We start from the raw sequence: 26,333 nt of genomic DNA on the forward strand, positions 1-26,333 counted from the left end.
TTACCGGTCGACTTTGTTTTTGAGGAAGAACAATTACCGCTCACTGAATCTCAATCTGGTGGGGCGAGGAGCTTTGGGTGGTTTGGTGTGGTGGTCGCTCGAGAGAAACAAACAGAGCTAAGGGCATGCACGGATTACGCGCGATGGAACACTCAATGGTTCGCCCGGTTCGCCCCACACGCTCCGGGTTGCGTCCTGGCAGGCCCCGCCAGGCCCTGCCAGCGCCCATGGAAAACGCTGCCCCTGCAGACTGATTCCGAGAGTCGTTTTCGTCGCTCTGTCTCTCACGCACTCAGGGGGCGTCGCCTATGGGTGCGAGAGAGACAGAGCGACGAAAAGGACTCTCGGAATCAGTCTGCTGTGGGACTGTGGAATGAATAATCCGCCGAGGCCCCCTTGGGCGTTACTTAGCGCCTATGGGTGCGAGAGAGACAGAGCGACGAAAAGGACTCTCGGAATCAGTCTGCTGTGGGACTGTGGAATGAATAATCCGCCGAGAGGCCCCCTTGGGCGTTACTTAGCGCTGCACAAACAGGAACCCCTTTTCAACGGGCTGCTATGCTCCACGCGCGGCGAGCGTGGCGAGACACCTTTATGAGTCCGCATGGCCTGGCATGGCCCACGCCGCCAGACCACGGGGAAAGCAGCCTCCTCCTGGAGGCCTAAAGTCCATGATCTCCGAAGGTAAACAGCAGCCGAGAGGCGTTTTTATCGCTGTCTCTCTCGCACCTGTGCAGGACGCCCCATGAGTGCGAGAGAGACAGAGCGACGAAAACGACTCTCGGAATCAGTCCTGCGGGATCGTCTTTGGCCTGATCGCTCGAACGCCATCCCCCGCCCCTCCTTCCAGTGACGCGGCGCGGCGTCTGGTTCACCCACCCTGTTCCCCCCCCCCCCTTTTCCCTCTCTGTGCAGGGCGCATCCCAGCGCAGCCCCTGGCGTTTCGCTCCATTGCCATCTAATAGCCGCCAGCACTTAGAGCATGAGAGCAGCCTGCTGCAACATTCTTGCCCGCGCGTGCGGCGTGCGGGGGGTCTGCGGACCTCTCCCCTCAAATTCAATCTGGCTCCGACAATATTGTCTGGTCGGTCGAAGTGCGTTTTCGTCGCTCTGTTTCTCTCGCACTCGTGGGCGTCCCGTATGGGAGCGAGAGAGACAGAGCGACGAAAACGACTCTCGGTACACATCCTGTGACGGCGTTGCCGGGCCGCCCTGACGGAAGGGTTGCCTACGCTCCAGGCGGCTTCACGATATATTTATTTTAAAGTATTTACTTTATTAGGTGTCACGTGTGACATTGTGTGACACATTCCGAGGCCGCGCGCGCACACGTGGGCTCCACTATGTCTGGCGTGGTAGACATCCCCCTCCCCCCTCCCCCTCTTTCCCCCCTCATCCCGCCCCACCACCCGAAGCGAAGGTGCCCCAGCAGATGACCGGATGCTGCTTACAAGTTTCTTCCAGGGGGTCTCGTAGTGGGGGTTCTCCGCATTCTCACGTGAACGCAAGTTTTCCTTCGTCATTTCAAACAAACTCTCGTAAAACAAAACAGACAAAACCTGAACAAAATAAAATGTTGCTGAATTTTAATTTATGAACGAAGACATATGTTTTCAAAACGCAGCGCTCGAAAGAACGGCAATCAACCACCGTCACTTCGGACACGCGCAAACACTTTCTATAAAATAAAGACGTGCCTCCAGAGAGAATCGAACTCTCGACCCCCAGTTTACTAGACTGGTGCTCTAACCACTGAGCTATGGAGGCTCGATGCGGTGGTGAGCTGAAACGCACGGACAGTATGAGAAAATGGCGGCCTGGACCTTCTTGGAGCCACATGTGCTGCGTGTCCATGGCGCGAATTCCGAAATGTGTTCCGGCTTGTGTGTCTCCATGACATCCTTACGGGGACTAACGTGCTCTCGTCTATTGAGAGATCAGAAAATGGAAGATAAGCAAGCTTCTGCAAATCGATCAAATGTAATCAAAGTTAACATTATTTTGTAGTAACGAAAAAAGCAACTTTCCTGAACCGACCGAAAAACTTTTCATAATCGTTTCGAGGTTGTTCCCTATGACGTCACTGTCATGGCCACTCACTGTCTTGTTTATCAAAAGTTGTGTACATTTTTATCGTCTGCGAAACGTTTTGCGATTTAAACTTTTAGCAAGACTTGAAAGCAATGAGCGACACCAGCTCAACTTGTAGTTCCCCTGGGGCGAGAGCCCTAGCCGTTGTAAAGAATGTGGAGGACTTACAAGTATTTAAAAAGCCAGGACTTCCACTTTCCAGTCAAGTCCGAAGAAAGCAGAAAGTTTTAGATGAAGATGCTTACATTGAGGTATGGTCCAAAACTTTGTTAATTGCGACGTTTCTTAATCGATTCCTCAAATACTTGTCAAATACCATTTCATTTTGTGAGATGTTCGACTGGACAGATGACATAACCTTCAATAATTTTCCTCTTTACATGTCACCACATGACCTAAGATTACCCCATTTAATTGAATATTTTTTGTTTGTTTGCAGCAAATTGGAAAAATTGTTGAACGAGATTTCTTCCCAGACCTTGAAAAATTACGGGCTCAAAATCGGTACCTTGAAGCGATGGATCAAAATGATGTTAGAACAATGCGAGAACTTTATGCCAAGTACAGCTCAGGTTCCAAGCCCCCTCTTGAAAGGTGTAAGTAAACAACCCTTATTTTGGTGTTTGGTGCACATTATAAGTATCATATTATGGTTTGATTTTTAATTATGTTGAATCTTTTTATTTCAGGTGTTAGTCCAGCAACTTTTGAAACTCCGGTCATAAATAGGAACAGCGATTCTGAACCGTCAATGAGTGAATCAGCTAGTGGTTCCAGAGAAAATGAAAATGAAAGCGAAGCAGAAACCACAGGTACAAATCTCATAGGATAACGATATATGTTAGACTAAATTATGGTACTATAGTCATGCTATAATATGTTTTATTTGTGTATTTCAGGTGGTACAAGGAGGTTAGATGCCTTCCTTAGTGCTCACACCAGTGAGGACAATGAAAGTTTTCAAGAAATCATGAAAGAGACTGCTCTAAGACACAGGCACAGGGTAAGTAATTTTCCGTGTATTCAACTTACTGTGGCTTACTGCGGCTCATCATGGATTGCACTTCTTTGAATTTTTGTTTTCTTTTTCCAATTGTAGTATGGATGGTTGTACCAAGACGAGGATGAATCAGCTAAACAAGTCAAAGATCAATTGGCATTACCACCCATTGAGAAACAAGCAGAAATTGCTGACAGGCCTTTCAATATTGATACATGGAAATTTAAAAATAGAAACTTCATCATGTATGTCCCAGATGGTAAGTATGATTCTTATAATTCTGCAGGGATAAAATTTAAAAACAGCAGAGCTTTCAATTTTCTTGTTGTTGTTCGCAGGAGAGCCACTCTCAGAGGCTGGCAGAACTGAACTCGCAAACAAACGACAAGAAATTCAACACAGCAACACCCGATTACAAAGAAATCCATTTGATGAGCGTCAAAATAAGGAAGTCATTAAGGGCTTAGCAGTCACTCAGGCTAGGTCCCAAGATGGTAAAATTGGAGTGGATGGCAAAGAGTTGACTACAGAAACACCCAATGTAAATGGGTTCAGCTTTGTTACAATGGATTCACCAATGCCAGGTATGATCCATTATGTAATTTCTGATTGTGTTGGGGTTGTTATCAGGTTTTGAATTTATTCTATTTATTCTATTTCTGTTCTTATTGCAGGTGTGATGGATTCTCCTTTGATGACGTGGGGTGAAATCGAGGGCACCCCGTTCCGACTTGATGGTGGTGACACTCCAATTCGTCCAACTCAAGGACCTAGCTTTAAGATGCACGCCCCGCCTAAAAGAGAAAAAATAGCATTGGCTTTAGCAGAGAAAGCTGGCGAGAGAAAACACAAAGAGCGAAAACAGAAGGCATTGGAGGCCGCTCGCCGATTAGCCTCGTAAGTATTATCTTATAGAAGTTTTACAGAGTAGATTTATTTACATCTCAAAGTTCAAAAAGCTTGAACACTGTTATTTTCTTTTCAGACCATCTCCAAGACCGGGCACAGGCCCATTAGAACGTTTGAGTTCTATGTCTCCGGCAGCTCAGAGATTTGCTACTAATCGACTTCGATCCGGAGATTCAGCCTTGAGAGCATCTTACTCTCCATCTCCCCAGAGAAGTGCTGGATTCGCAACACCAGGGCCATCAACGCCTCTTTTAACTCCCACGAGAAGAACACCTCTTAGACATACACCCAGTAGACAGGGGAAACCACGTACTCCCAAAATTAGCACAAATTTGACTGATGACTTGTTGAAGTTACCGAATTCTAACCGTCAACGAGCAGCGGATTTCTTTTAGTCTTCTATGAAACACTTGTTATTATTTTCTTTAGGCTGCAAGTACTTGAACTTTTTTCCCCTTTCTTTCTTTATAAATCTTAATGTTTACTGTATTGTTTAAGAAAATGTGATAGTATTTTCCCTTTACGTAATCCTTATTATGTACAGTTTTTCTTTTCTTTGTGTGTTGTTTTGTGTAGATGATAAAGTCGGTGTTTAATCGTGATTGAGACTCTTGCAATCATTGTGATAACTTTGCCCATAAGGAGCATTATGGCTTGCTCATTATTCATGTGGAGGTTTGGTGCACAGTAAAACCATAAGTGCGCAGTGTACTGTACAAGGTGTCCAAGTTCAATAAATTGGTATCTTTGTTCTGAAATCCCTGCAATTTTTCTTTTGACCCCAAGAGAAATTTCATCACAACTATTTTCAACAACACTAGAGCGAACTAGTTTTCAAAAATAATAAAGGCAACACCTTTAGAAAAGAGACATGCAGGGATATCAATTAGTTTTACAGAAAGAAACGAGTTGAACAGCGCCACAGCTGTGCGCTGCGCTCTTCGATCCCCCCCGTCCCCGCCCCCGCCCCACCCCCGCCCCGCCCCTCCGCTCCGCGGGTCCACGGCGCGGCCGCCCCAGGCCGCCCCTCCCCCAGCCCGTCGCGCTGCGCGGTGCTGTGTCTCTGTCCCTCTCAATCACGCGTCATCTCCGTGTCTCCGTCCCGCGGCCCGCGGCGTGGCCCCTCCACTCGCGCAAGACCTGGGACTGGGAGGCGGTGAGGCGGTTCGGCCCGCGAGGTGGGGGACAAGACAAGCCGCGAGCTGGGGCCGGGCCGGCTGGGCCGAGTGACAGGGACAGGCCGGCCACCTCCTGCCGCTTGCTGCGCGCCCGGTCGCCGTGCTTCCAACACAACTCTCTCTTTCCGGCGGCCAGTCGCGGCCTCTCTCTCAGGGTCACGCCGCCGCGCCGCGCCCCCTCCACCGCGGACCGTCGCATACGTAACAGTCCTCCCCAGGGCGCTCTGGTCTGGTCGCGGCGGAGGCCGGACCAAGTCCGTGCGGGGCTCTTGGAGTACTTACAGAGTACTTTCCTGAACAGGGAGGGTCTTCGCGGAGCGCGGGCCGAGTAACAGTCCAGGACGCGGTCCGCGCTGAGCGCCTTACGGCCGAGAGCTAGGCAACCCGGTCGCCAGTCGTGCGTCGAAGTGCCTACGCCGCAGGCGCCCTGCAGACTGATTCCGAGAGGCGTTTTCGTCGCTCTGTCTCTCTCGCAGCCATGGACCGTTCCATGCAGGTGCGAGAGAGACAGAGCGACAAAAATCGGCATGCTTCTCTGGCTTGACTTGGCCTCGCTGCTGAGGTGCCAGGCCGTCACTTCGAGAACGTAAACATCGCCCAAGAGAATGGAGGCGGTCGATGCGATCGCCAGATGCATAATGCGCGGCGGAACGCAGTGCGGCGTCGTCAGCACGCCGAGTGCGGAGTGCAGGCCAGTGGGGCAGTGGAGCTCGGGGCGAGTGTTTTGGTGGAGTGGAAACCGCTGAAGCAGCACTCCCAGGTAGCCGAAGGCGGCTAAGGGGGCGAGGTGTGTTGTATGGTGCCAACGGAAGTTTTGTTGCTGTTCGCATTTCGCTGATGTGTTTAAGGCGGGGCAGAGGGGATGATGATTGACCACAAAAGTTTTCACTTGAAATGGAGTTGATTTTATTCTCCTTGAGACGAGGAATCTTTTCGTCTTCACTCTCTGCTCTCTCAAATGAGCACACAGACAGGTACTGTTGGCTTCAGCTTTCAGACCTCGGGACGGCATTACATGCATGATAATGCACAAATTGTAAACCTTCTAACAGCACAGCAATTTTAAGATAAAGAGGTTGACTAAACTGTACACAATTTCTTATCTAGGTTATATCTAAAAACATCACAAAAATTTCAGTTCTATTGCAGATATGCAACAATGGAGTACTAATGCGCGCAAGAGTAAGATGGGAAATTAGCTAATTTCACACTTGGTATCTAAATTATAAATTACTTATCATTCTCACAATTTAAATATTTATACATCCTTTCACACAAATTTAACATTTACACAAAGTATTAAAAACTATTTTTGACTCCTAATATTGGGAACAAAATTTAGAACCCGATTGACTAGGGAATGCAAATTTGGAATTTTGATTAAAAGTACCGAAAGAAAACACCCAAAAGATTTTTAAAAATTCTAAAAACTAGACATTGAAATGGCTCTACCTCGTGACTTCGCTGCAGAAAGATTTCAACACTGTCAATGACCAGGGGCAAATTTTACCTCGCAAGATGGGTTCCGAAGCACGTCTGAATTCAAGGACAGCAATGCGTCTTTGGATCAAGATGTGATCAAAACTGCATCCGATCAGGCCAAAAAATGTCCCTTGACATGGAAGGTGAAGAAAACCACCCTTCTCAGCTGAAGACAATTTAGAAACGAATATTTGCCAAACGGAATTTAGACAACACAAAGTCGGAAAGAAATTTTCAGTGTCGAGGCATAAAAATTTGGAATTTAGCGAGAAATTTCGAACGTTATATCAAAAGAAAACTGTTGGATTAATTTTGAATTTCATAAAAGCAAAAAAGAGGAACGAAAACGATTTTATAAATATTCGGCGCAAGTCACTGACTCACGCAGTTGATTTAAACCAAAAGGTGCCAAAATGAATTTTGAAAGATGGGTGCCACAAAGGACACCCCTTAATTTTCCAGACAAACAACATCAAAGGATCAAAATTTTAGACGAATTTAGAAAGAAATAATTTTGAGACGAAAATACCGGTATGGTTGATGGGGTGATGCACGGATCATGTAGAGCTTTCATGAGGCCGGTGCTGTGTGTCAGTCAGGCTGGTGGAGCCTTCAACACGGGGTTGGCTTAGTAGCCGCAGCCGCAGGAGCAGCCGGGGCGGCCGGTGTGGCGGGCGGGGGCCTCGACGGGGCCGGCGCCGTAGGTCAGGCCGGCGGAGTAGGAGCCCTCGGAGCCGTAGGAAGAGCCGGACTCGGCGCAGGCGGGGGCCTCGGCCTCGACGATCTCCTCGTTGGCGCCGGCGTTGCCAGCGGCGTAGTAGTCGATGCCCTGGCTGCCGCGGCCGCGCTCAACGGAGGCGAGAGCGTCGCAGGGGGTGTAGACGGGGCCGGCGGGCTTGGCGCGGGGGGCGGGCACGGAGTACTCGACGGTCTGGATCACGGCGGGGTTGGGCTGGTACTGGCCGGGGACGAACTTGCAGTCACCGTTGACGGGGGCGAAGCCGAGGTCGCGGTAAGAGGGCAGGGGGGCGCCGTAGGAGGACTCCTCGTTGTCGTTGCAGGACGCCTGCTGGGCGGCGATGAGGGAGGCCTCAGCCTCGTCCTCGCAAGAGCGGCCGAAGCCGCCGGGGGCCTTCAGCTCGACGATCTGGTTGCGGACGGCGTACAGGCCACCCTCGGGGACGATCCTCTTCTTGATGACGACGCGGCCGTCCTTGGGGGTCTGCATGTGTCCGAAGGCGAGGTTCTCCTCGGCGATGTTCTGCGGGCAAAGGGCACAACGGGTCAGCGCGACAGGCAAGGGGACCGTGTTCAACGCGCACGCAGGCCGGGCGTTGACGCCAACGGGTCATGAGGTATGAGAAACCAAGTGATGGCGACGGAGACTTACCTTTTGCTGGCGGGTGGCCAGGTCGTAGGCGAGGGCCAGGGACACGGCGTCGGCGGCGACGGGGGCGGGGCCCTGGGGGGTGGGCACCTCCTCGATCAGCTCCTCAGCGGGCAGAGTCTCGGCGGGCACGACGTAGGTCCTGACGGGGGCGGGGGCGGAGTAGCTCTCCTCGCAGGGGTTGACGGGAGCGTCGCCGCAGTCGTCACCACCGAGACCCAGGGTCTGGGCGAGGCTGCCCTCAACGGGGTAGGAGGGGGCCTGGCGGGCGTTGCCGCCGGAGTGGACCTTGCAGGCCACGCGGGGGATCTCGGGGGCGGTCACCAGACCACCCTCGCAGGTGCACACGTTCCTGGGGTTGAACTCGACGGGGGCGAACTTCTGGTAGACGACGCGCTGCAGGCCGACGGGGGTCCTCTGCCTGACGGGGCGGGGCACGTTGGAGGGGATGCAGCTGGGGCTGCCGCAGACATCGCTGCCCTTCAGGTTGCAAGCGCAGGAGCGCTTGGTCAGAGGGTGGGCGCCAGCCTGTGGGAACAAAATCGGTTAGTGACCGGATTGTAACAGAAACAATGAAATAACAATGACGATGTCAACACGAAAATCTTCCAACGACAAATAACGAATCTCAATCTGGATTAACAAAACGCCGCGGCGAGGCGAACCGCAATCCGGGTCCGCGCTCGTTGCCGAGACGCCGGCCGTGCACGTGCACGTCGTTGTTTACCTGGATCGCCACGAGGGCGACGAGCGCCACGGCGAGGATCGCTTTGCAGTTCATGGTGTTGCCGTCCCGATGGAAGAAAGCCAAGTGTGAGGGCTGCAGCCCCGGCCGCCGCTTTTATACCACATGACAAACGGCGTCGCCCCTCCAGCCCCACCGGGCCCACCAGCCCGCCGCCGCCGCGCCGCCGGCACCGAAAGTCGGACATGTTTGGACACGGAGACGCCGCGAGCGGCGCGCTGGCTGCGGACACCGCCAGGGCACCGCCAGGGCACCGCGGCGGCGGAGCAGCACAAGTCAGACGAGAGGCACTTGGAAAGGTTTCGGACCGCGGCCCTCGGCCCCAGGATCTCCGAATGCACTTCCTTGTTGTGAGAGTGCTAGGAAAACCTCGCAAATAAAATTTCGCGAACGAAGACTGTCACTCGTTTTGTCGGTTGAATATCGAATTTTGAAATAGCTGGCCACTGGACAGAGGTGCCCTTTGCCGATTGGGGTTTTGCCTGCCCTGTTGATCGAAGCCAGGCCGCTGAATGCGGCCTCACCCCATCCCATCACCCTGCCTATCATCTGGTTCGAACAGCGTTCAGCAAGCTCGCCCGGTAGAGCTCTGGCTGGGACCGCGACCGCACGCCTTCGGCCCGGCGAGCCTCTAGACAGACTGGAGCCTGCAGACTGATTCCGAGTGGGAGGTCTTTCTCTCTCGTACTCATGAAGTGCTCCATACCGGTGCGAGAGAGACAGACCGACGGCCGCACCACAGTGGGCCAGAAGACCAGTGGAGGCGGCCAAAACTCTAAACGCGTTTTGAGCCCCAGAGTCACTAAATGGGACTCGAAGCGAACGTGTGACCCCACCAATGGATTGCTCTCCGAACGAGGAATCCATTGGTGGGGTCACACGTTCGGTTCGAGTTCCATTTGGCGACTCTGGAGCTCAAAACGCGTCTAGGGTTTTGGCCGACCGGTGTCTTCTGGCCCACTGTGCGCACTGCGGGGAATCGTCTTCCGGAGCGCGGCGGTGACCGGCCCGAAAAGCAGACGATCACTTGTGGTCCAGCCGTTAATCGCAATCGCAATCGCTTCATCCTGCGTGACTCAGGGCGGGCCGCGCCGTCGAGCTCGGCTGCGCGGCGTGGTGCCTACCCGGCGGACCGCAGGCGCTCGGTCCTGCATCACAAGAAGGCCTCCCTTCCCCCAAGCCTGCCACAAAAGCGCCGCCAAGGCGCAGAATGCGGCAACGAGTGGAACCATCGCGCGCGCGGCGTGCTTCCCTCCGAACGCGGAGATTCCTTTATTTGCCATCGAGAGCAGAGAGACAGACGGACAGCACAGTGGGCCAGAAGACCGGCGTAGGCGGCCAAAACTTTGGACGCGTTTTGAGCTCCAGAGTCGCTAAATGGGACTCGAACCGATCGTGTGACCCCACCAATGGATTACTCTCCGAACGAGGAATCCATTAATGGGGCCACACGTTCGGTTCGAGTCCCGTTTAGCGACCCTGGAGTTCAAACCAGGGGCAGAGTTTTGGCCGCCTGCGCCGGTCTTCTGGCCCACTGTGGACGGGTAACTTGAGTGGATGCGGGCATCTCTGGCCGGCGTGGTGCCGGGTTACGGCGTTGTTCTCGTGGACATGCTGACGCGCGGGCGGCGGGGCGTGCCGCGTGCCGCGTGCCGGCCGCGGGTCGGGCGCGGTGCGCGGGCGCGCTATTGGGGGCGCCACCCGACGCCGGCCCGCGCACGACGTGCGGCCCGCTGCACCGGAGCAGACGGGCAGGGGAATGTGGGTCGGCGCGCGCCACCTGCAGGCGGCAAGCCGCCTCGGTCTCGGGCGCCCTCCTCAAGGCCCTCAAGGCTCTCAAGCAAGACCATGTCGCAGACCAGCAATCAAACCCTCATACACAACCCTACCAATATCGTCTCGAAACGCGATTTCAGATAGGCGAGCCATTTTGAAAAAGCATCCCGCCACTCGAGTGGCCGGCCAGTGGGCCGCCAGACTCGCGCCGGGTGTCGGGTGTCCGTTTTGCGCGGTGTACACCGCGGCGCGGGTGCCGAGCTGAAAAGGCCTTACTTGGCAGGTTGGCTGCTGCGGGCGCCGCGCGGTGCGCCGGCACGGCCGTCTCCATGGCGACCGCGTGCGCCGTGCTCGGCGTGTCGCCCTGGGCAGGGCGGCCTGGGCCGGGTGCTCGTCGACGGCGGCGGCGAGCGGACGTGCGGGTCGGCGTCAGCACAACGGACATTCATCCAAGACTGAGGGGGACGTCCGGGCCGCCGGACCACGCACCACCGCCACCACGCCGACGGCGGCGTGGCGTCGACGGCGCCCTGGAGCGCCCTGGGCCCCCTCCCCTGTCCGCCACGCGCTGTTTGTTGGGAAACACGGACGAGCGCGACAACATGCGCGGCCTCGAGGGGGAACGAACTCCTGGCAGGGAACTACACTGCAAAAGCCTTCTCGAAAAAGGAAAAACGAAAAAGGCACCAGGGCGGATCCAGAGATAGGTCCGAGGGAAGGCCTGGCCGAACAGGGTCAAGACGACTTCCGTTTCGCCTACTTTCTGGGTAAAGTCTAGCCAGGGGGTGGAAACGGCGCTGATTTGGCGGGCCATGGCTGCGGCGATGCGTGCACGGCCGTTGTTTGTTGTTTTTTTGTGGTTCCTAGAAACCCACTTTCTAGCTAAAGTAGACATCTTATGCACAAATCCTGCACGTGTACTTCTAGAGTAATGTTGTCTCTTCGAGAAAATAAGCCCGTTTTGAAGATTTGAAACCCACAGGACGAGTCATGGACATGTTTGTAACTTGTTTTAAATGGCTCATCCGCGTTCGGGCGCGGCGATTCTGGCCTGAAAACGCCGAAAAAAATGTAAACAAGAAACAAAAATGTGAATATCTCATTTTGTAAGTATCAATTCGGCCCAAGGAGCTTATTTGCTGATCCTTCAACCTTACTCTTTAAGTACGCGTTGAGGTTTTGTCGTTAAGACGACTACTTCAGCTGGAAAGTGGTTTACCAACTAACGCGGTAAAGTGGTGAAAACGGCAAAAACGGCCGTGCACGCATCGCCGCAGCCAAGGCCCGCCAAATCAGCCCCGTTTCCACCCCCTGGTCTAGCTGCATGGCCCGTGTTGCCTTGTGTTAGGAAGCTGGACAGTGCAGAGCTACGGCGGCAGTGCAGCCCTTTTGCGCGCCTTTTCAGGCAACCCCTACCCCTACACGAGAGCCTATCAGTAAAAGCCCAGGATTCTGCCAAGAGCGTGCCAACGCACTGGAGGGGCCCAGCCGGCATTTTGGCGGGCCGTTGCCGCCACTGCAGTTCGGCATTTGGCCGCTCCGCCTCGGGGCGGCGCCACCTGCCGGGGCGCCCCGAACGACGCGCGCGAGTGCGTCTCATTCATGCCCCCGTTCGGACCGCGCCACCGCGCCCAGGGGAGGGTTCACCTGGCCGGCGAGGCGGGGTGGCGTCCGAAACGCGGCGCGGTCCCGGATGCGGCCCCGTCCGGTCCAGTGCGCCGCATGGCATTCCCTCCGCGCTCCGCCGCACGCGGACCGCCGCGCGTTGTGTACCTTCGAGAACGTCAACAGGGGCGCGCTGTTTTGAGTTTGGCCTCGGACCTCCCCGTCGACGGCCGTCTCGGAACACTCGTCGTTGTTGGCGCGGCCGTGAAGGTCGCCCTGCGCGCCGGGGCTGGCGGGGGCGGCGGGGGCTGGCGGGGGCGGCCCGGGCGCCGGGGGAGGGACGGCGCGGATTGGGGTTAGTAGGTGTCCATATAAGACGGCACCCCGGACGGAAGGCGCACATTTCCCTTCGCGCACGGACCGGAGATGGCGTTCACCAAGACCGTTGTCGTGGCCGCCCTGGCGGTGGCGGTGTTCGCCCAGGTACGCGAGAGTTTTTCTAGTGTCAGCGTCGCCGGCGAGTGACGTGTGTGTGCGCGCGCGTGTGCTTGTAGTGGTGTTGTGTGAGTGGTGTGCAGTGCGACCCAGTGGAACAGTGCAGTGAAAGTGAAGAAGACTTTTTAGTGATTGTGTTTTTGAGATAGGGGGTAGTGAGTGGGTGTTTCAGAGAAGTGAGCAACCCGAGTGTTTTAGTGATGTCGCAGAACCTTGGACTTCGTAACGACTCCCGTGGCAGTCTCGTCGAAGTGTTTGAGGGTCCTGACGCGAGTCTGTGTTTCTGTCCGCAGCTGTCTACCGCTGGCTGCTCGTGCGGCTGCGGCAGCTCCGACTCGAGCTACGGCTCCGACAGCTACAGCTCCGGTTCCGGTTCCGGCTCAGGCTACGGCTCTGAGAGCTACAGCTCCGGTTCCGGTTCCGGTTCCGGCAGTGGATACGGCTTCATCGGCGCCGCCGCCCGCCGCGCGCCCGTCGACGACTCCTGGACCAACATCCCCAGCAACGCCATCGTGACCAACAGCGAGTCCGCCAACGACTGCGTGGTAAGTGCAATCACTCGCACAGTGGGCCAGAAGACCGGTGGAGGCGGCCAAAACTCTAGACGCGTTTTGAGCCCCAGAGTCGCTAAGCAGGCCTCGAACCGAACGTGTGACCCCACCAATGGATTCCTCGTTCGGAAAGCAATCCATTGGTAGGGTCACACGTTCGGTCCAAGCCCTGTTTTGGCCGCCTCCACCCGTCTTCTGGCCCAGCCCACTGTGACTCGCTAAAACATTGCAAAATACACTTAATTCCTTTTTGAAATGAGGAGTGGCTAAGTGATGTCCGTCTGCTTCAGTACAACGAGATCCGCATGCCCGACTACGCCGCTCCCGCCGTCGCCATCGTCCGCCCCGCGGCCGCCCCCTGCAGCCAGGTACGAAGGGCGCGAAGTGCATTCAGACCACTTCAGGCGTTTTGCCGCGTGGCCGTGGAATGTGTCCACACTTTGTGCAACTGCTGTCGGGAGCTGTTCCCCAAGGGGAATTCACTGTGAATTTCGGTGTACAAATCCAATGAATTTCAGTCGAATTTCGATGAATTTCCGTGTACAAATTTGGCTGGAGTTATTTCCCCTTGCTGTTCCCCGTCGCGCAGTGGGCCTGAAGACACGGCCAAAACTCTAGACGCGTTTTGAGCTCCAGAGTCGCTAAATGGGACTCGAACCGAGCGTGTTACCCCACCAACGGATTGCTCTCCGAACGAGGAATCCATTGGTGGGGTCACACGTTCGGTTCGAGTCCTGCTTAGCGACTCTGGAGCTCAAAACGCGTCTAGAGTTTCGGCCGCCTGCACCGGTCTTCTGGCACACTGTGCGTAAGTGAAATTTCCCTTCCGCGTTCCCCGATCCGCTTCCGGAGTGAAAACACCCCCTGTGACCTTGGCCCGCAGCACCTGTCCTACGACATCGAGGTGCCCGCCTCCCAGGAGACGAAGTTCGTGCCCAGCTATCACAGCGCCAGCATCGAGGTGCCCGTCCAGGCTAGGGCCGCCTCCACCTCCTACGGCTCCCTGCCCTACAGCGTCGAGGTGCCCGTCAGCCAGGAGCAGGAGTGCCGCAAGTAAGTCTGACGTGAGGCCGCGCCGTTTAAAAAGTGGTCGCCAAATTTTTCTTTCTTCTCTCTCGAGCAAAGGATCCATCTTTCATTCGCCCGTTAACATTTAGTTTTCGCATTTCTCCAAGAGTACCTCGGATTTAAAGACTATGCTCTTCAGCCGCGCCTGTTCACTTTGAACTCGCACTGACCCCGCCCTCTTCGCCCGTTCGTCCCAGGCTCAGCCCCCTGAACGTGGAGATCGCCGTGCCCGTGCGCCAGCGCCAGGTCGAGACCCGCCTGCACTCCAGCTACACCGTGGAGGTGCCCGCCGAGGAGCGCGTCAGCACCCGCCTGACCAACCTGCGCGCCAACGTGGACCGCATCGTGCTGCCCGCCCAGGAGACCTACTGCGCCCCCAACAACGGGCCCGCCCCCGTCGAGCAGGTGCACTACGTCGCCGTGCCCGCCCCCAGACCCGCCTGCCCCAGCCCCGTCGGCCTCCTCGGCCTCCGCAGCAGCAGCTCTTCCTTCAACTACAACGTGCCCAGCGGCGTCAGCAGCGGCAGCAGCGGCAGTAGGTACGTCGAGGACAACGACGACGACGACCACGACGACGATGACGATGAGGAGGAGAAGAAGTGTGACGAGGACGAGGAGACCACCGTGGTCAAGGCGGGCTGCTTTTACACCGAGCAAGAGGAGACGGGTAGGGACAGAAGGAAGAGGGATGTAGAGGCACAGGTGGGGGAGGCAGAGGCAGACTTAGATGTAGAGGAGGGGGAGGTGGGGGAGAGCGTAGAGGAGGTGGTGACCACCGAGGAGAAGGAGGAGACTGTCGAGGAAAAGAAGGAGGAGACGGTAGAGCAGGTGGAGGAGGTCGAGGAGGGGGAGAAGGGCGAGGAGCTTCAGGAGGAGGAGGAAGTAGCCCAAGAAGCCCAGGGCGTCGAGGACGCGGCGCTGGACCCCGAGTTCGTGGCGGCGTCCGAGAGCGCGGACGGCGAGGACGGCGACGCCGCCGCCCTCAACAAGCGCATGTGTAACTCCCAGAGCATGAGCCGGTCCGGCGGCAGGGGTTGCTCGACGTCGGTGCGGATGGCGGACGACTGCCAGCGCGGCGGTCCCACGCGCTTCTACCTCGACACGTACGACGACGACAACGCGCCTCGCCGAGCCTCTCAAAGCTCCACTTGTGCTTGCAGCGGGGGCCAGCAGCGCGACACAGCGCCCAGGGCCGGAGGCAGCAGGTGTTCCATCTGGCGCCCGACATCGTCCTCGTCATCCTCGCGAAGTAGTTCTTCTAGTGGCGGATGTTCCCGTGGGAGTGGGAGTATGCGTGGGCCTCGTTGCCAGGGGCAGAGGCAGGGTCAGAGGCAGAGGCAGGGGCAAGGGCAGAGGCAAGGGCAGATGCAGGGCCAGTGTGAGAGTGGGGCGCGCAGCCGGCAGAGCTGTTCTGGCGGACAGGGTTCACGTGCTTCCCAGAGGCGCGCTGGCGGCTCGGCGTGCCGGGGCCGCGGCGGCAAGGGCGCCGACGAGAGCCTCATCATCGCGCCGTACCGCATCCCCGAGACGCAAGTCCGAGACCTCATCGACAACGGGGGCTGCAACTGCGGCTGTCAGTCCTGTGGACAGCCTGGACGGCGTGGACGGGGTGGACAACGCGGCACGGCCTCGTCGGAGTCCTCCAGGATCGTCAACGAGCCGTCAGACTCCGAGTCGGGCTGCTCCAGCGGCCGCATCATGAGCGGCGACGAGGACTACGAGTACGACGGCGAGGACTACTACGATGACTACGAGGACGACTACGCCGGCCGCGACTACGAGGGCCAGGACGTCGCCGAGGACGTCGTCGAGGACCGCGCCGCGCCGGCCTCGCAGTGCAGCTGCAACTGCGGCTGCGACTGCGGCACGCGCCGCCGCGGCTACCACGACATGGTGCGCGCCGCGCAGAGGGCGCACCGCGAGAACAGCGGCTGCATCGGGGGGCGCACCGTGCTGGTGCAAAACCCGGAAACCGGCCTGGCCCCCCTCAAGCGGGACTGCCTGCGCGAGGACGACGGCCGCGACCTGCCGTCGTCATCCTGCTCTTGTGGAGCCGCCAGGGACCTGCCGTCGCCGTCCTGCTCTTGTGGGGCCGCCCGCGACCTGCCGAAGTCGTCCAGCAACTGTGGGGCTGCCAGGGACCTGCCTTCGTCTTCATGCTCTTGTGGAGCTGCCAGAGACCGAGAGCTTTCGACGCCGTGCACTTGCGGAGCCGCCCGAGAGCTTCCTTCAAAGCCGTGTACTTGTGGGGCCGCCCGGGAACTGCCTTCGACGCCATGCTCTTGCGGAGCCGCCCGGGAACTGCCTTCATCGTCATCTACCTGTGGATCCACCAGGGAACTTCAGCCGTCGACCTGTGGTGCTGAAAGAGACCTGCCTCCGTCTTCCTGCGCTTGCGGCGCGGCCAGAGACCTGCCTTCGACCTGTGGTGCCACCAGAGACCTGCCGGCGTCCACATGCACTTGCGGCGCTGCCAGGGACCTGCCTTCAACTTCGTGCACTTGTGGTGCTGCCAGAGATCTGCCTTCGACTTCGTGCACTTGTGGCGCGGCAAGGGACCTGCCTACAACTTCGTGCTCTTGCGGTGCTGCCAGGGACCTGCCTTCACCTTCGTGCACTTGCGGCGCTGCCAGAGACCTCCCTTCAACTTCGTGCACTTGCGGAGCTGCTCGAGACCTGCCGTCAACTTCATGCACTTGCGGCGCCGCCAGAGACCTGCCCTGTGACTCCGCTCGCAGCTCGCCCACCTTCATGTGCCCCATCTGCGGCAAGGGGCTGCGCGCCGAGCACCTGGACCACATCTGCAAGTGCATCACGGAGCAGCGCGACCTTGCCCGCTCCGGCGACGCCTGCGGCCGCAGCGAGGAGCCGCGCCGCGCCGCGCCCTGCGAGTCCCGCGCCGCCAACATGGTGGAGGTCGCGCCGCACGCCATCATGATCCCCATCCCCATCATGAGGAGCGCCCCCATGGCCTGCCAGCCCAGCGTCCGCGCCGACCCTTGCCAGCCCAGCGTCCGCGCCGCCCCCGCCTGCGAGTCCGACGGCCGCAGCGGCCAGAGCGCCGAGGTCGGGTCCGCCTGGGTCAAGGAGTGGATCAACGAGATCAACCGCGCGCTCAGCAACTCGCAGCAGCAGCAGCAGCCCTGCTTCACCTGCGGGGCGCCGTGCGTGGACTCGTGCTACTGCCGCGGCCAGCGGTCGCCCAAGCCCGAGGACGTGCCGACCAAGGAGGAGCTGGAGGTCGAGGCCGAGATCAGGGAGAGCGCGGAGGCCGAGGAGAAGGCGGACATCGTGGAGGAGGCCAAGGACGGCGCCGAAGTGGTGTCCGAGGAGAAGGACGAGCTGAAGGAGTCGAGATAGGCGTGCAGTTAGAACGTTGCCAAGCCCCCTGCCTCTTTGCTCTGTGTTGTCCCATGTGTTTGCCTTAATTTATTTGTGTTAATCTTAATTTATTGATGTGTTCATTGTTCATCTCAAAATTTCAGTCATTTGTCGTGTTCATGATTCTCAATCACATTGTCATTGTCACCGCTTCGCAACATGTCATACCACCCCAACCATTTCATGTGCAAATCCCCCAGGTGTGTTGGTTCGGAGAGATGGGCATGCTTTCATTTTCATAATTTCGCTTTCATTTCCCCTCAACTTCATTCATTCTTATTGCGATTCACGTTCATTCATTTCCCCATTCTCACAAAACCCCGTTCGCGCGCGATTTCATTTCGTTTCATTTCATTCATTCCATGGACGGCACCCGTTTTTTTGCATCTTCTTTCCACAGCCTAATGGCGTCGTCCTGTCTCTGTTGCAGCAGTGGCTGCAGGTGCCCCTGCGATGACTAGGCGACTTTCGCGAACCCAGCGCGGCCGGCAAGGCGCCTTCTTCTTCACACATCCCTCACACTTCCAAATTCAAAAGAAAAAGAAAAGAAAGAAAAAAAAGTAACGATTCTTGTTATTTGTTGATGTTTCGTTATGATTGTTTTTGTTGCCCATCCCCATCTCTCCCGCCATGCATCGCCAATTTGTTGATAATAAACAACATGTTACCAAAGATCTCCCGTTGTCTCTTTGTTTTCACCTCCCCATTTTCACTCCAGAAGAGCATCCACAAAGTTTCAGCGGCTTGAACAGAAAATTGTAAAGGAGAGGAAGGCTTCCGGGCAATTTTTACACTTCCCAATTCAACCAGAAGTTACAATAATAGGTACCTTTGACCTACCTAATACAAAGATCAATTTTTAAAAAATCAATAAAAAATCAGAAAAAAATCTCATTCAACGAACGTTAATGAAAGCAGATGATACTCGTTTGGTTTTCTTCTACAAGGTAGTATGGGCTCATTCCTAAGATAGTATTTGAAAACTGCGAGTCCTTTGTGCCGTGGCCTGCAACACCGCGCAGTGCCCGTTGGATTGCGAGCGCCCGGTGCCTCTGCGCTGTAGCGGGGAGGGATTGCCAATGTTGCGCGCAGGCCGTCGCGCGCGAGGAGGGGTGCCATTGTTTACGCCCGGTGCGGGTGCCGCTGTACCGGGGAGGGATTGTCGAAGTTTCGCGCAGACTGCGAGCCCAGCCTCACTCACTATCCCGCCCCGGCCGCCAGCCCCTATCACTGTTAGGATACACACTTTGGTTTCTGGACCCTCGAGTAAAAGCTAGCTGACACCTTTATGTGTCTTGTGTTGTTCTCGATATGTTTTCAAGTAGTGAAGCTATCATCTGCTAAAAATGGAACTCTACACCCCTGGCCCCAGTCTCAATCGCAGGCCTCTCCCTTCGCTTCGGCGTGTTCGGGAAAACACGGCGCGTCGCACCTGTGTGGCACACTGCGCACGTCACGCCCTCACTTTTCGAAACGCGGCAAAACTGTTTGGCTGGCATCGGCGGCCGGTGGATCGCTGATCACGCGCCATCATCGCATCGCTGCTTCGCTATCGAGGACAAGACGGGGCTGCGATTCCCCCAAACAGGGCGGCCCGTGGGTGTGGGCGCGCCGATCGGGGGCGGGGCCGCCCGTAAAAAACGTGCCTTTTATTCGACTGTGCCCCAATTTGTTTGTATTGGCAACGAGTGCGAGAGAGAAAACTATTTCTTGCAGGCATTATGAGAAGTTATAACGCGAAAGAGACGAAAAAATCCGGGGGGAAATGTTGGTATTCGAACCCGGGACCCGGCAAAAGTCATGCGCTACTTTCCACCCCACGGTCAAGGCCACAGCTTCCAGCCGCGGCGGGGTCCGCGGCTTCCGCGATGCTCCAGCTCGTTTCGCGAAGACCCACTCGAATTTCGCGCGGGCAGCGCGGGGGCCGCGCGGGGCTCGGCAGGGGGCTCCGCGGGGGGCGGCGGGGGCGGGCGGGGGCGCGCCGCGGCGGGGCTTAAACGCACCAGGTACGCGCGCCGCGCCCGGAGTCTTCACTCTGACGGCGGACACTTGTGCGGCGAGCATCTATCTGTCACGCAGCGACCACGTCCGTCTTGCCCGCGCGGCTGCTGGTCGAGCACGAGGACTCCGTGCGCGCGTCCCGCGTCCCTCATCGCCGTCCTCCACCGCAGCAGCGCGTCCAGCTCCTGACCGCCGTCACGCCAGTCACGTCCCCGCGGTCGCCATGCTGCGCGCCGCGTGCCTAGTCGGCCTCGTCGCGGTGCTGGCCGTCTTGGCCGAGGTGAGTCTCGGCCGCCATTGGTCCATTGTTTGTCTGCTCGCCCCCACCCTCACAGTGGTCCAACCGAGGAGGGCAGGGCCGCGTCGACGTCTTCACGCCTCAGCAGAACGCGGCCGCGGACCGCGCCGGCGCCTCTGCGAAGGCTGCAGCCTGTAGGTCAAGGGCAATAGTACCGAGTTCATGTAAATGTACTTCACTCAAATTAGCTAATAATTCGGAAAGAAATTAACAGTGTGCAAAGTCGTGAAGTCACCGCTTAGATGCTCTCCCCACACCATCATCAGCGCTGTTAGGCCTCAGCAGACCTCTAGCGTGCTGGTGCCTAAATGCCACGCTCAAAATAAGTTGTGATAGGCGCCGCCTGTGATAATACAAACTAATCGAACCTAACCTAACCTAACCGCGTGACATCCCGCAACCCACGACGGACAGAACGGGAGCGTGTGTGGAGCGAGAGAGACAGGACGGGGACGTCTGTAGCGCGAGAGCACGCGAGAGAGACAGGACGGGAATGTCTGAAGTGCGAGAGAGACATCCATCCGAGCAGACGCGCGGACTGACGTGCGCTGTGGGACGCTGATGGTCATCGTCAGTGGGTCGGCGCGGCGTGCAAAGTGCCAAGTAAGATGCATGCATGCAGAGGCGGCGGAATAGGAATGCCTTGGGAGTGCCCGGCCCTAGGCCCGGCCGGCTTGGCGACCCACTTTTACTGGATACAGCCGCCCCTGGCCTGCCGGCGGCGGGCCTTGGTCTTCGCCGTGAACATCATTTCGAAAAGCCCGCGTTCGAACACCGACTGCGCTTCCATTTTTTTTCGTCGTCAATTTTTGAAGTTGTGTGTTTTGGTGCGTTGCAGGGCTACTCCGTCAACAGGTGCCCCTGCCCCCAGTCGGAGCAGAACAGCCCCGAGGTGCTTCAGCTGCTGCGGAAGACCGGCAACGCCTTCAGGCAGGTGGGAGACATCCTGCTGAAGAAGACGGGCTCCTCGGGCACGGCCGCCCCACCGGCCGCGCACCGCCCCGCCGCCCACGCCGCCCACACCGCCCACGCCGGCCGCAGCTACGCGCAACCGGCCTACTCCCCGCAGGGCTACCCCCAGCAGAGCTACCCCCAGCAGAGCTACCCCCAGCAGAGCTACCCCCAGCAGAGCTACCCCCAGCAGAGCTACCCTCAGCAGAGCTACCCCCAGGGCTCCGTCGTCTACTACCCCGTGCCCTTCCCTCCTGCTGGAGTGCCTCAGCCTCAGGTAAGTCAGAAGACAGATTCCGAGAGTCGTTTTCGTCACACCGTTTCTCTCGCACTCACGGGGTGCCCCGTATAAGTGCGAGAGAGACAGAGCCACGAAAACGACCCGCGGAATCAGTTTGCTGAGAGGTCACACACCTCAGTTCAGTTCCACTTGTCGTTTCGGCGTGCGTGATGACACCTTTCTTTCCTGCAGGTGTACCCCGTGCACGCCGTGCACCCCGTGCAGCCCGTGCCGCAGTACCTCCCCGGCGTGTCGTACCCCTCGGCCCCGGCCGCCGCCATCCCCCAGGGCTTCGACGTGGACGCCCCCGCCCCCGCCGAGCTGAGCGACCACCTGGTGTCCCTGGCCAGCGAGTACGAGCGCGCGGCCCAGAACGAGTGCGGGTGCGGCAATGTGGACGTCAACATGCACAAGGGGTCGTCCTCGCTGTCCGGCAAGGCGTCGGACATCGTCGTGGAGGTGACGCTGGGCGACTTGACGCAGAGCGACGTGCAGAAGGGCGTCCAGAAGGAGGAGCACAAGAAGACCGTCAGCATCGACAGCGTGGTGGAGGCCTCCGAGGGCGAGGAAGTCGAGGAGTCCAGCAAGACGTCGTCGTCCTCGTCATCCTCATCGTCCTCGTCGTCCTCGTCATCTTCGTCGTCCTCCGCCAGCATCGAGGAGAAGACGGTCGAGGAGACGGAGGTCACCAACACGGTGCAGGTGGTGGAGGCCATCAAGCTGCAGCCCGAGACCAGCCCGCTGCAGGTGGAGGTGTTTGACAACACCGTCGCCGCCGTCGAGAAGGCCATCGAGAGCTCCGTCGTCGTCAAGAGCGAGTCCGAGGAGACCAAGACCATCGAGACGAGCAGCGGGGAGACCGTGCTGAAGGTCAAGACGTACGAGGAGACGCTGCCCCACACCCACGCCGACGAGGAGATCATCGCCCAGGGCGGCGAGGAGGAGGCCGTGCAGGAGGTCATCGAGGAGACGGTCCAGGACAGCCACCGCGACAGCGCCCACGTCTACACCAGCCACGCCGACACCGCTCGGTCCGAGGCCTCGCAGACCACATACGAGGAGAAGGTGGAGGTCGTCGAGGTCAAGGAGGAGAGGCTGGAGGAGCTCAAGAAGGAGGCCTCCGTCGTGTCCGAGATGGTGGAGACGGTCGACTTGGAGCAGGGACAGCAGAACGCCTACTCCAGCCACACCAACAACGACGTGCAGATCACCGTGGTGGACGTGGAGAACAAGGGCACCCAGAAGAACGAAGCCACCCAGACGGACGACGCGCTGTACGAGTACGAGTACGAAGACACCGCCGGCGACTCCGGCGACTGCGTGGACGAGGACGCCAAGGACCTGCAGCAGTACTTCCCCTCTGCGCCCAAACACTGCAGCGCCGACGAGGAGAAGAAATACGACCTGCAGGAGGGCGAGCACATCGTCGCGGAGCGGCCCCGCCCCGTGGAGAACGTGCAGGTCGTCGTCGAGGGCTCCAGCGGCCAGTCCTACGCCGAGGGTCTCAACACGCACACGGCCACCAAGACCGTCTCCACCATCACGACCACCACCACCTCGCAGAACGGCCAGAACCAAGCTGGAAACGCCCAGTACGGCCACAGCAGCCACGCGCACTCCGCCGCGTTCCAGCCTCAGGCTCACGGCACTCTTCACCACCACCAGATCGCTCAGCCCGCCCAGACCCCCGCTGCCGTGCCCTACGAGGTGCCCTGCGAGGCACACTACGGCCTGCCCAAGCCCGGGTACCGCCAGCAGCAGCAACAGCAGCAGCAGCAACAACAACAGCAGCAGCAACAACAGCACTTCCAGCAGTATCACCACCACCACAACCAGCAGCAACAGCAACAACAGCAGCAACAGCAACAACACTATCACCATCATCACCATCACCAGCATCAGCAGCAACAACAGCCGCAGGTTCAACAGTCCTATGAGTTCTCCGCTGCATCCGGCAGCCACGGCGAGAACGTCCAGTCCTACCAGCAGCAGTCCCAGGCGGCCCAGGCTCAGCAGTTCGCCCAGAGCGCCCAGAGCTACTCCGCTCCTCAACAGAGCTACTCTTCCCAACAGAGCTACTCTCAACAACCGTCATCCTATCAGCCCGAGCCCGAATGTGAGTGTGAGGAGGAATCTCCGGAGGACACTCAGCAGAGCTACGCCGCCCCCAAGACGGTGTACTCCGCCCCCGAGCAGCCCCAAGTCTCTGCGTACCGCCAGACCACGACGCACGTCTCCAACGTTCAGTCCCAGTCGCAGCACCAGCATCAGTCTCAGCCTCAGTACCAGTCAGCGCCCGCCGTCTACGCCGTGGCCAAGGCCAGCCCTCAGCCTCAGCCTCAGTACCAAGCAGGGCCCCCGGTCTACGCCGTGCGCCAGCCTAGCCAGAAGCCCCATACCCAGTACCAGGCAGGGCCCCCCGTCTACGCTGTGCCCCAGCCCAGCCCCAAGCCTCAGCCCCAGTACAAGGCAGGGCCTCCGGTCTACGCCGTGCGCCAGCCCAGCCCCCAGCCTCAACCTCAGCCCCAGTACCAAGTAGGACCTGCCGTCTACGCCGTGCGCCAGCCCAGCACCGCGACGCAGCACCAGCAGGCCACCACCAACACCAAGCACTCCGTGACCCAGTACACCAGCAACCAGGGCGCCAGCTACAATCAGTACCCTCAGAGCCAGCCCCAGAGCTACGACGAGCAGTACACCGTCTCGGAGTACAAGCCCGCCGTGCAGCACGCCGGCCAGTCGCCCGCCAAGACTGTCACCTACGCCCAGCCCCAGCAGAGCTACCAGCCCGCCGTGTCGCAGCAGCGCAGCTACACCAGCACGACGAGGGAAACGACCGTGAGCAAGCCCGCGTCCAGCTCGCAAGTGTACGTGCAGGCGCAGCAGCAGCCGTCCGCGAAGTCCTCCACCACTTGGCAGCAGGCCTCCAACAACGCCCAGGCCGTCTCAAAGAAGCACAGCCCCGCGCAGTACCCCCAGTACTACTTCACGGCCAGCTCCAACAGCGTCTACGCACCCGCCATCGCCAAGCCCCAGCACGCTGCCCCCAGCAAGGCCCCCAGCAAGGCCCCCAGCAAGGCCCCCACCGTGTCCTTCAGCAGCTACTCGGAGGGCCCGGAGGTGGACTCGGCTGAAGTGGTTCCCCAGCGGTACGCAAGTGAGATCTCCTACAACAAGCCCGTCGTCAAGGTGGTGTCCAGCGCGCCTGTTGTCCAGAGCCAAGGCAACGCTCAGCGATACTCCAGTCAGCAGAGCTACTCCGGTCAGCAAAGCTACCCCAGTCAGCAGAGCTACCCCAGTCAGCAGAGCTACGTCAGAGTCCAGAGTCCCGCAGCACCAGTCGAGGACTCCGTCGAGGACTCCGCCGAGGAAACCGTAGAGGTAGTTCCACAGCACTTCTCCAGCAAGCCTGTCTACGCCAAGACCGCCGTCTTCCAGAGCCGCCCAGCTCCAGTTCAGCACGGCAAAGTCGCCCCCGCCAGACCGGCGCAAAGCTTCCCCAGCTTCCAGACCTACGCGGCTCCAGAAGAGGACAGCGAAGAATACGCCCCTGCTCAAACCGTCGTCGTCTCCAGCGGCCCTTCGAAGTCGTTCTCCAGCTTCCAGACCTACTCCGCTCCCGAAGAGAACTCTGCCGAAAACGTTCCAGTGAAGACCATCGTCTCCAGCGGCCCCTCCAAGTCATTCTCCAGCTTCCAGACCTACTCCGCTCCTGAAGAGAACTCCGCTGAAAGCGTTCCAGTGAAGACCGTCATCTCCAGCGGCCCCTCCAAGTCATTCTCCAGCTTCCAGACCTACTCCGCTCCGGAACAGAACTCTGCCGAAAGCGCCCCAGTACTCTCCAGCGGTCCCTCTAAGTCATTCTCCAGCTTCCAGACTTACTCTGCTCCCGTAGAGGACTCCGTCGAAAGCGCTCCAGTGAAGACCATCATCTCCAGCGGCCCGTCCAAGTCATTCTCCAGCTTCCAGACTTACTCTGCTCCCGTAGAGGACTCCGTCGAAAGCGCTCCAGTGAAGACCATCGTCTCCAGCGGCCCGTCCAAGTCATTCTCCAGCTTCGAGACCTACTCTGCCCCCGTAGAGGACTCTGCCGAAAGCGTTCCTGTTCAGGCCTTCGTCTCCAGTGGTCCCTCCAAGTCGTTCTCCAGCGGTCCGTCTAAGTCGTTCTCCAGCTTCCAGACTTACTCTGCTCCCGTAGAGGACTCCATCGAAAGCGCTCCAGTGAAGACCATCGTCTCCAGTGGCCCGTCCAAGTCATTCTCCAGCTTCCAGACTTACTCTGCCCCGTAGAGGACTCTGCCGAAAGCGTTCCCGTTCAGGCCTTCGTCAGCGGCCCCTCCAAGTCGTTCTCCAGCGGTCCGTCTAAGTCGTTCTCCAGCTTCCAGACTTACTCTGCTCCCGTAGAGGACTCCATCGAAAGCGCTCCAGTGAAGACCATCGTCTCCAGTGGCCCGTCCAAGTCATTCTCCAGCTTCCAGACTTACTCTGCTCCCGTAGAGGACTCTGCCGAAAGCGTTCCCGTTCAGGCCTTCGTCAGCGGCCCCTCCAAGTCGTTCTCCAGCGGTCCCTCCAAGTCGTTCTCCAGCTTCCAGACGTACTCTGCCCCCGTGGAGGAGGTCCAGGAAGCCGTCCCCGCGCCTTCGTACTCCAAGAACATCGTCTTCAACAAGCCCGTCGTGGTGCCCGTCTCGTCCGAGAGCTCTGACGACGTTTCTGGCCCAACCCGGATCGACCTCTTGTCTTCAGTGGGCAAATCTTCAGCGGGCTTTGACTTCCCCGCCGCCTTCGAGAAGAACGACAAGCCCGCGAAGGTGGTGGTGTCCGGAGCCAGCCGCCCCAGCGTGTGGTCGGCCGCGGAGGACGTCCACGAGAGCCTCGAGTAAACGCAAAGATTCAAAATTAAACCTGTTATTTATTTTTTGAAATTAAAAGTTACCTTTCTTTGTACTTAGTATTTAACAGATGTGTTCGCAAAGTTCTTGTGGGAGTGTACATACTATTTATGTCATTTGTTTCCATGTGAGATGAAATTAATAAACACTAGGAAACTTACAATTTACTGTGTTCTCAATTGCCCTCTCTGGAATGTGGATAAAAGAAAATCGAAAACAAAACAAAAATACTACACACAGTAC

General features: G+C 58.1%; 4 protein-coding genes, 1 long non-coding RNA gene and 1 other non-coding gene across 7 annotated transcripts; 3 read left to right on the top strand and 3 right to left on the bottom strand.

The window, feature by feature from the left end:
- Positions 1–1,694: 1,694 nt before the first annotated feature.
- Positions 1,695–1,767, bottom strand: Trnat-agu. Its single transcript has one exon. It is a non-coding gene; the product is annotated as a tRNA-Thr (tRNA).
- A 300-nt stretch (positions 1,768–2,067) lies between these two features.
- On the top strand, positions 2,068–4,758 carry LOC117642136 (splicing factor ESS-2 homolog). The gene is made up of 8 exons (XM_034380010.1): positions 2,068–2,342; positions 2,531–2,687; positions 2,781–2,903; positions 2,991–3,094; positions 3,191–3,350; positions 3,430–3,675; positions 3,766–3,988; positions 4,077–4,758. Exons 1-8 carry the CDS (start codon positions 2,184–2,186, stop codon positions 4,393–4,395), a joined length of 1,491 nt encoding a protein of 496 aa, XP_034235901.1. The 5' UTR covers positions 2,068–2,183; the 3' UTR covers positions 4,396–4,758.
- A 1,302-nt stretch (positions 4,759–6,060) lies between these two features.
- On the bottom strand, positions 6,061–8,933 carry LOC117642539. Its single transcript, XM_034380809.1, has 3 exons — positions 8,775–8,933; positions 8,051–8,575; positions 6,061–7,921 (listed from the first exon to the last, which is right to left on the bottom strand). Exons 1-3 carry the CDS (start codon positions 8,826–8,828, stop codon positions 7,289–7,291), a joined length of 1,212 nt encoding a protein of 403 aa, XP_034236700.1. The 5' UTR covers positions 8,829–8,933; the 3' UTR covers positions 6,061–7,288.
- A 2,413-nt stretch (positions 8,934–11,346) lies between these two features.
- Positions 11,347–11,856, bottom strand: LOC117642544. The gene is made up of 2 exons (XR_004587577.1): positions 11,726–11,856; positions 11,347–11,619 (listed from the first exon to the last, which is right to left on the bottom strand). It is a non-coding gene; the product is annotated as an uncharacterized LOC117642544 (long non-coding RNA).
- Positions 11,857–12,599: 743 nt separating this feature from the next.
- LOC117642981 (TRIO and F-actin-binding protein-like) lies at positions 12,600–17,860 on the top strand. The gene is made up of 5 exons (XM_034381618.1): positions 12,600–12,656; positions 12,962–13,213; positions 14,103–14,272; positions 14,485–14,673; positions 14,764–17,860. Exons 1-5 carry the CDS (start codon positions 12,600–12,602, stop codon positions 17,645–17,647), a joined length of 3,552 nt encoding a protein of 1,183 aa, XP_034237509.1. The 3' UTR covers positions 17,648–17,860.
- A 1,842-nt stretch (positions 17,861–19,702) lies between these two features.
- Positions 19,703–25,960, top strand: LOC117642280 (ataxin-2 homolog). Of its 2 annotated transcripts, XM_034380318.1 has the most exons (4): positions 19,703–19,949; positions 20,806–21,195; positions 21,391–25,095; positions 25,189–25,960. In XM_034380318.1, the coding sequence occupies exons 1-4, from the start codon at positions 19,893–19,895 to the stop codon at positions 25,486–25,488; spliced, it is 4,452 nt and encodes a 1,483-aa protein (XP_034236209.1). In that variant the 5' UTR covers positions 19,703–19,892; the 3' UTR covers positions 25,489–25,960. The 2 variants fall into 2 exon arrangements, with proteins under 2 accessions (XP_034236209.1, XP_034236208.1); XM_034380317.1 differs by having other exon boundaries at positions 21,391–25,960.
- Positions 25,961–26,333: the final 373 nt, after the last annotated feature.

The sequence above is a fragment of the Thrips palmi genome, unplaced genomic scaffold, assembly GCF_012932325.1.
Source record: "Thrips palmi isolate BJ-2018 unplaced genomic scaffold, TpBJ-2018v1 HiC_scaffold_16, whole genome shotgun sequence".
NCBI classification, from domain to species: domain Eukaryota; kingdom Metazoa; phylum Arthropoda; class Insecta; order Thysanoptera; family Thripidae; genus Thrips; species Thrips palmi.

Bases quoted from the DNA above. Each gene is read 5' to 3' on its own strand.
- LOC117642539 (XM_034380809.1), bottom strand. From the start codon at position 8,828: ATGAACTGCAAAGCGATCCTCGCCGTGGCGCTCGTCGCCCTCGTGGCG. The intron at 8,576-8,774 runs GTAAACAACGAC...TTGTTCCCACAG, and splicing joins TCGCCCTCGTGGCGATCCAG to GCTGGCGCCCACCCTCTGAC. The intron at 7,922-8,050 runs GTAAGTCTCCGT...CTTTGCCCGCAG, and splicing joins TGGCCACCCGCCAGCAAAAG to AACATCGCCGAGGAGAACCT.
- LOC117642136 (XM_034380010.1), top strand. From the start codon at position 2,184: ATGAGCGACACCAGCTCAACTTGTAGTTCCCCTGGGGCGAGAGCCCTA. The intron at 2,904-2,990 runs GTACAAATCTCA...TGTGTATTTCAG, and splicing joins AAGCGAAGCAGAAACCACAG to GTGGTACAAGGAGGTTAGAT. The intron at 3,676-3,765 runs GTATGATCCATT...TTCTTATTGCAG, and splicing joins AATGGATTCACCAATGCCAG to GTGTGATGGATTCTCCTTTG.
- LOC117642981 (XM_034381618.1), top strand. From the start codon at position 12,600: ATGGCGTTCACCAAGACCGTTGTCGTGGCCGCCCTGGCGGTGGCGGTG. The intron at 12,657-12,961 runs GTACGCGAGAGT...TTCTGTCCGCAG, and splicing joins CGGTGGCGGTGTTCGCCCAG to CTGTCTACCGCTGGCTGCTC. The intron at 14,273-14,484 runs GTAAGTCTGACG...CGTTCGTCCCAG, and splicing joins CAGGAGCAGGAGTGCCGCAA to GCTCAGCCCCCTGAACGTGG.
- LOC117642280 (XM_034380317.1), top strand. From the start codon at position 19,893: ATGCTGCGCGCCGCGTGCCTAGTCGGCCTCGTCGCGGTGCTGGCCGTC. The intron at 19,950-20,805 runs GTGAGTCTCGGC...GGTGCGTTGCAG, and splicing joins TGCTGGCCGTCTTGGCCGAG to GGCTACTCCGTCAACAGGTG. The intron at 21,196-21,390 runs GTAAGTCAGAAG...TCTTTCCTGCAG, and splicing joins CTGGAGTGCCTCAGCCTCAG to GTGTACCCCGTGCACGCCGT.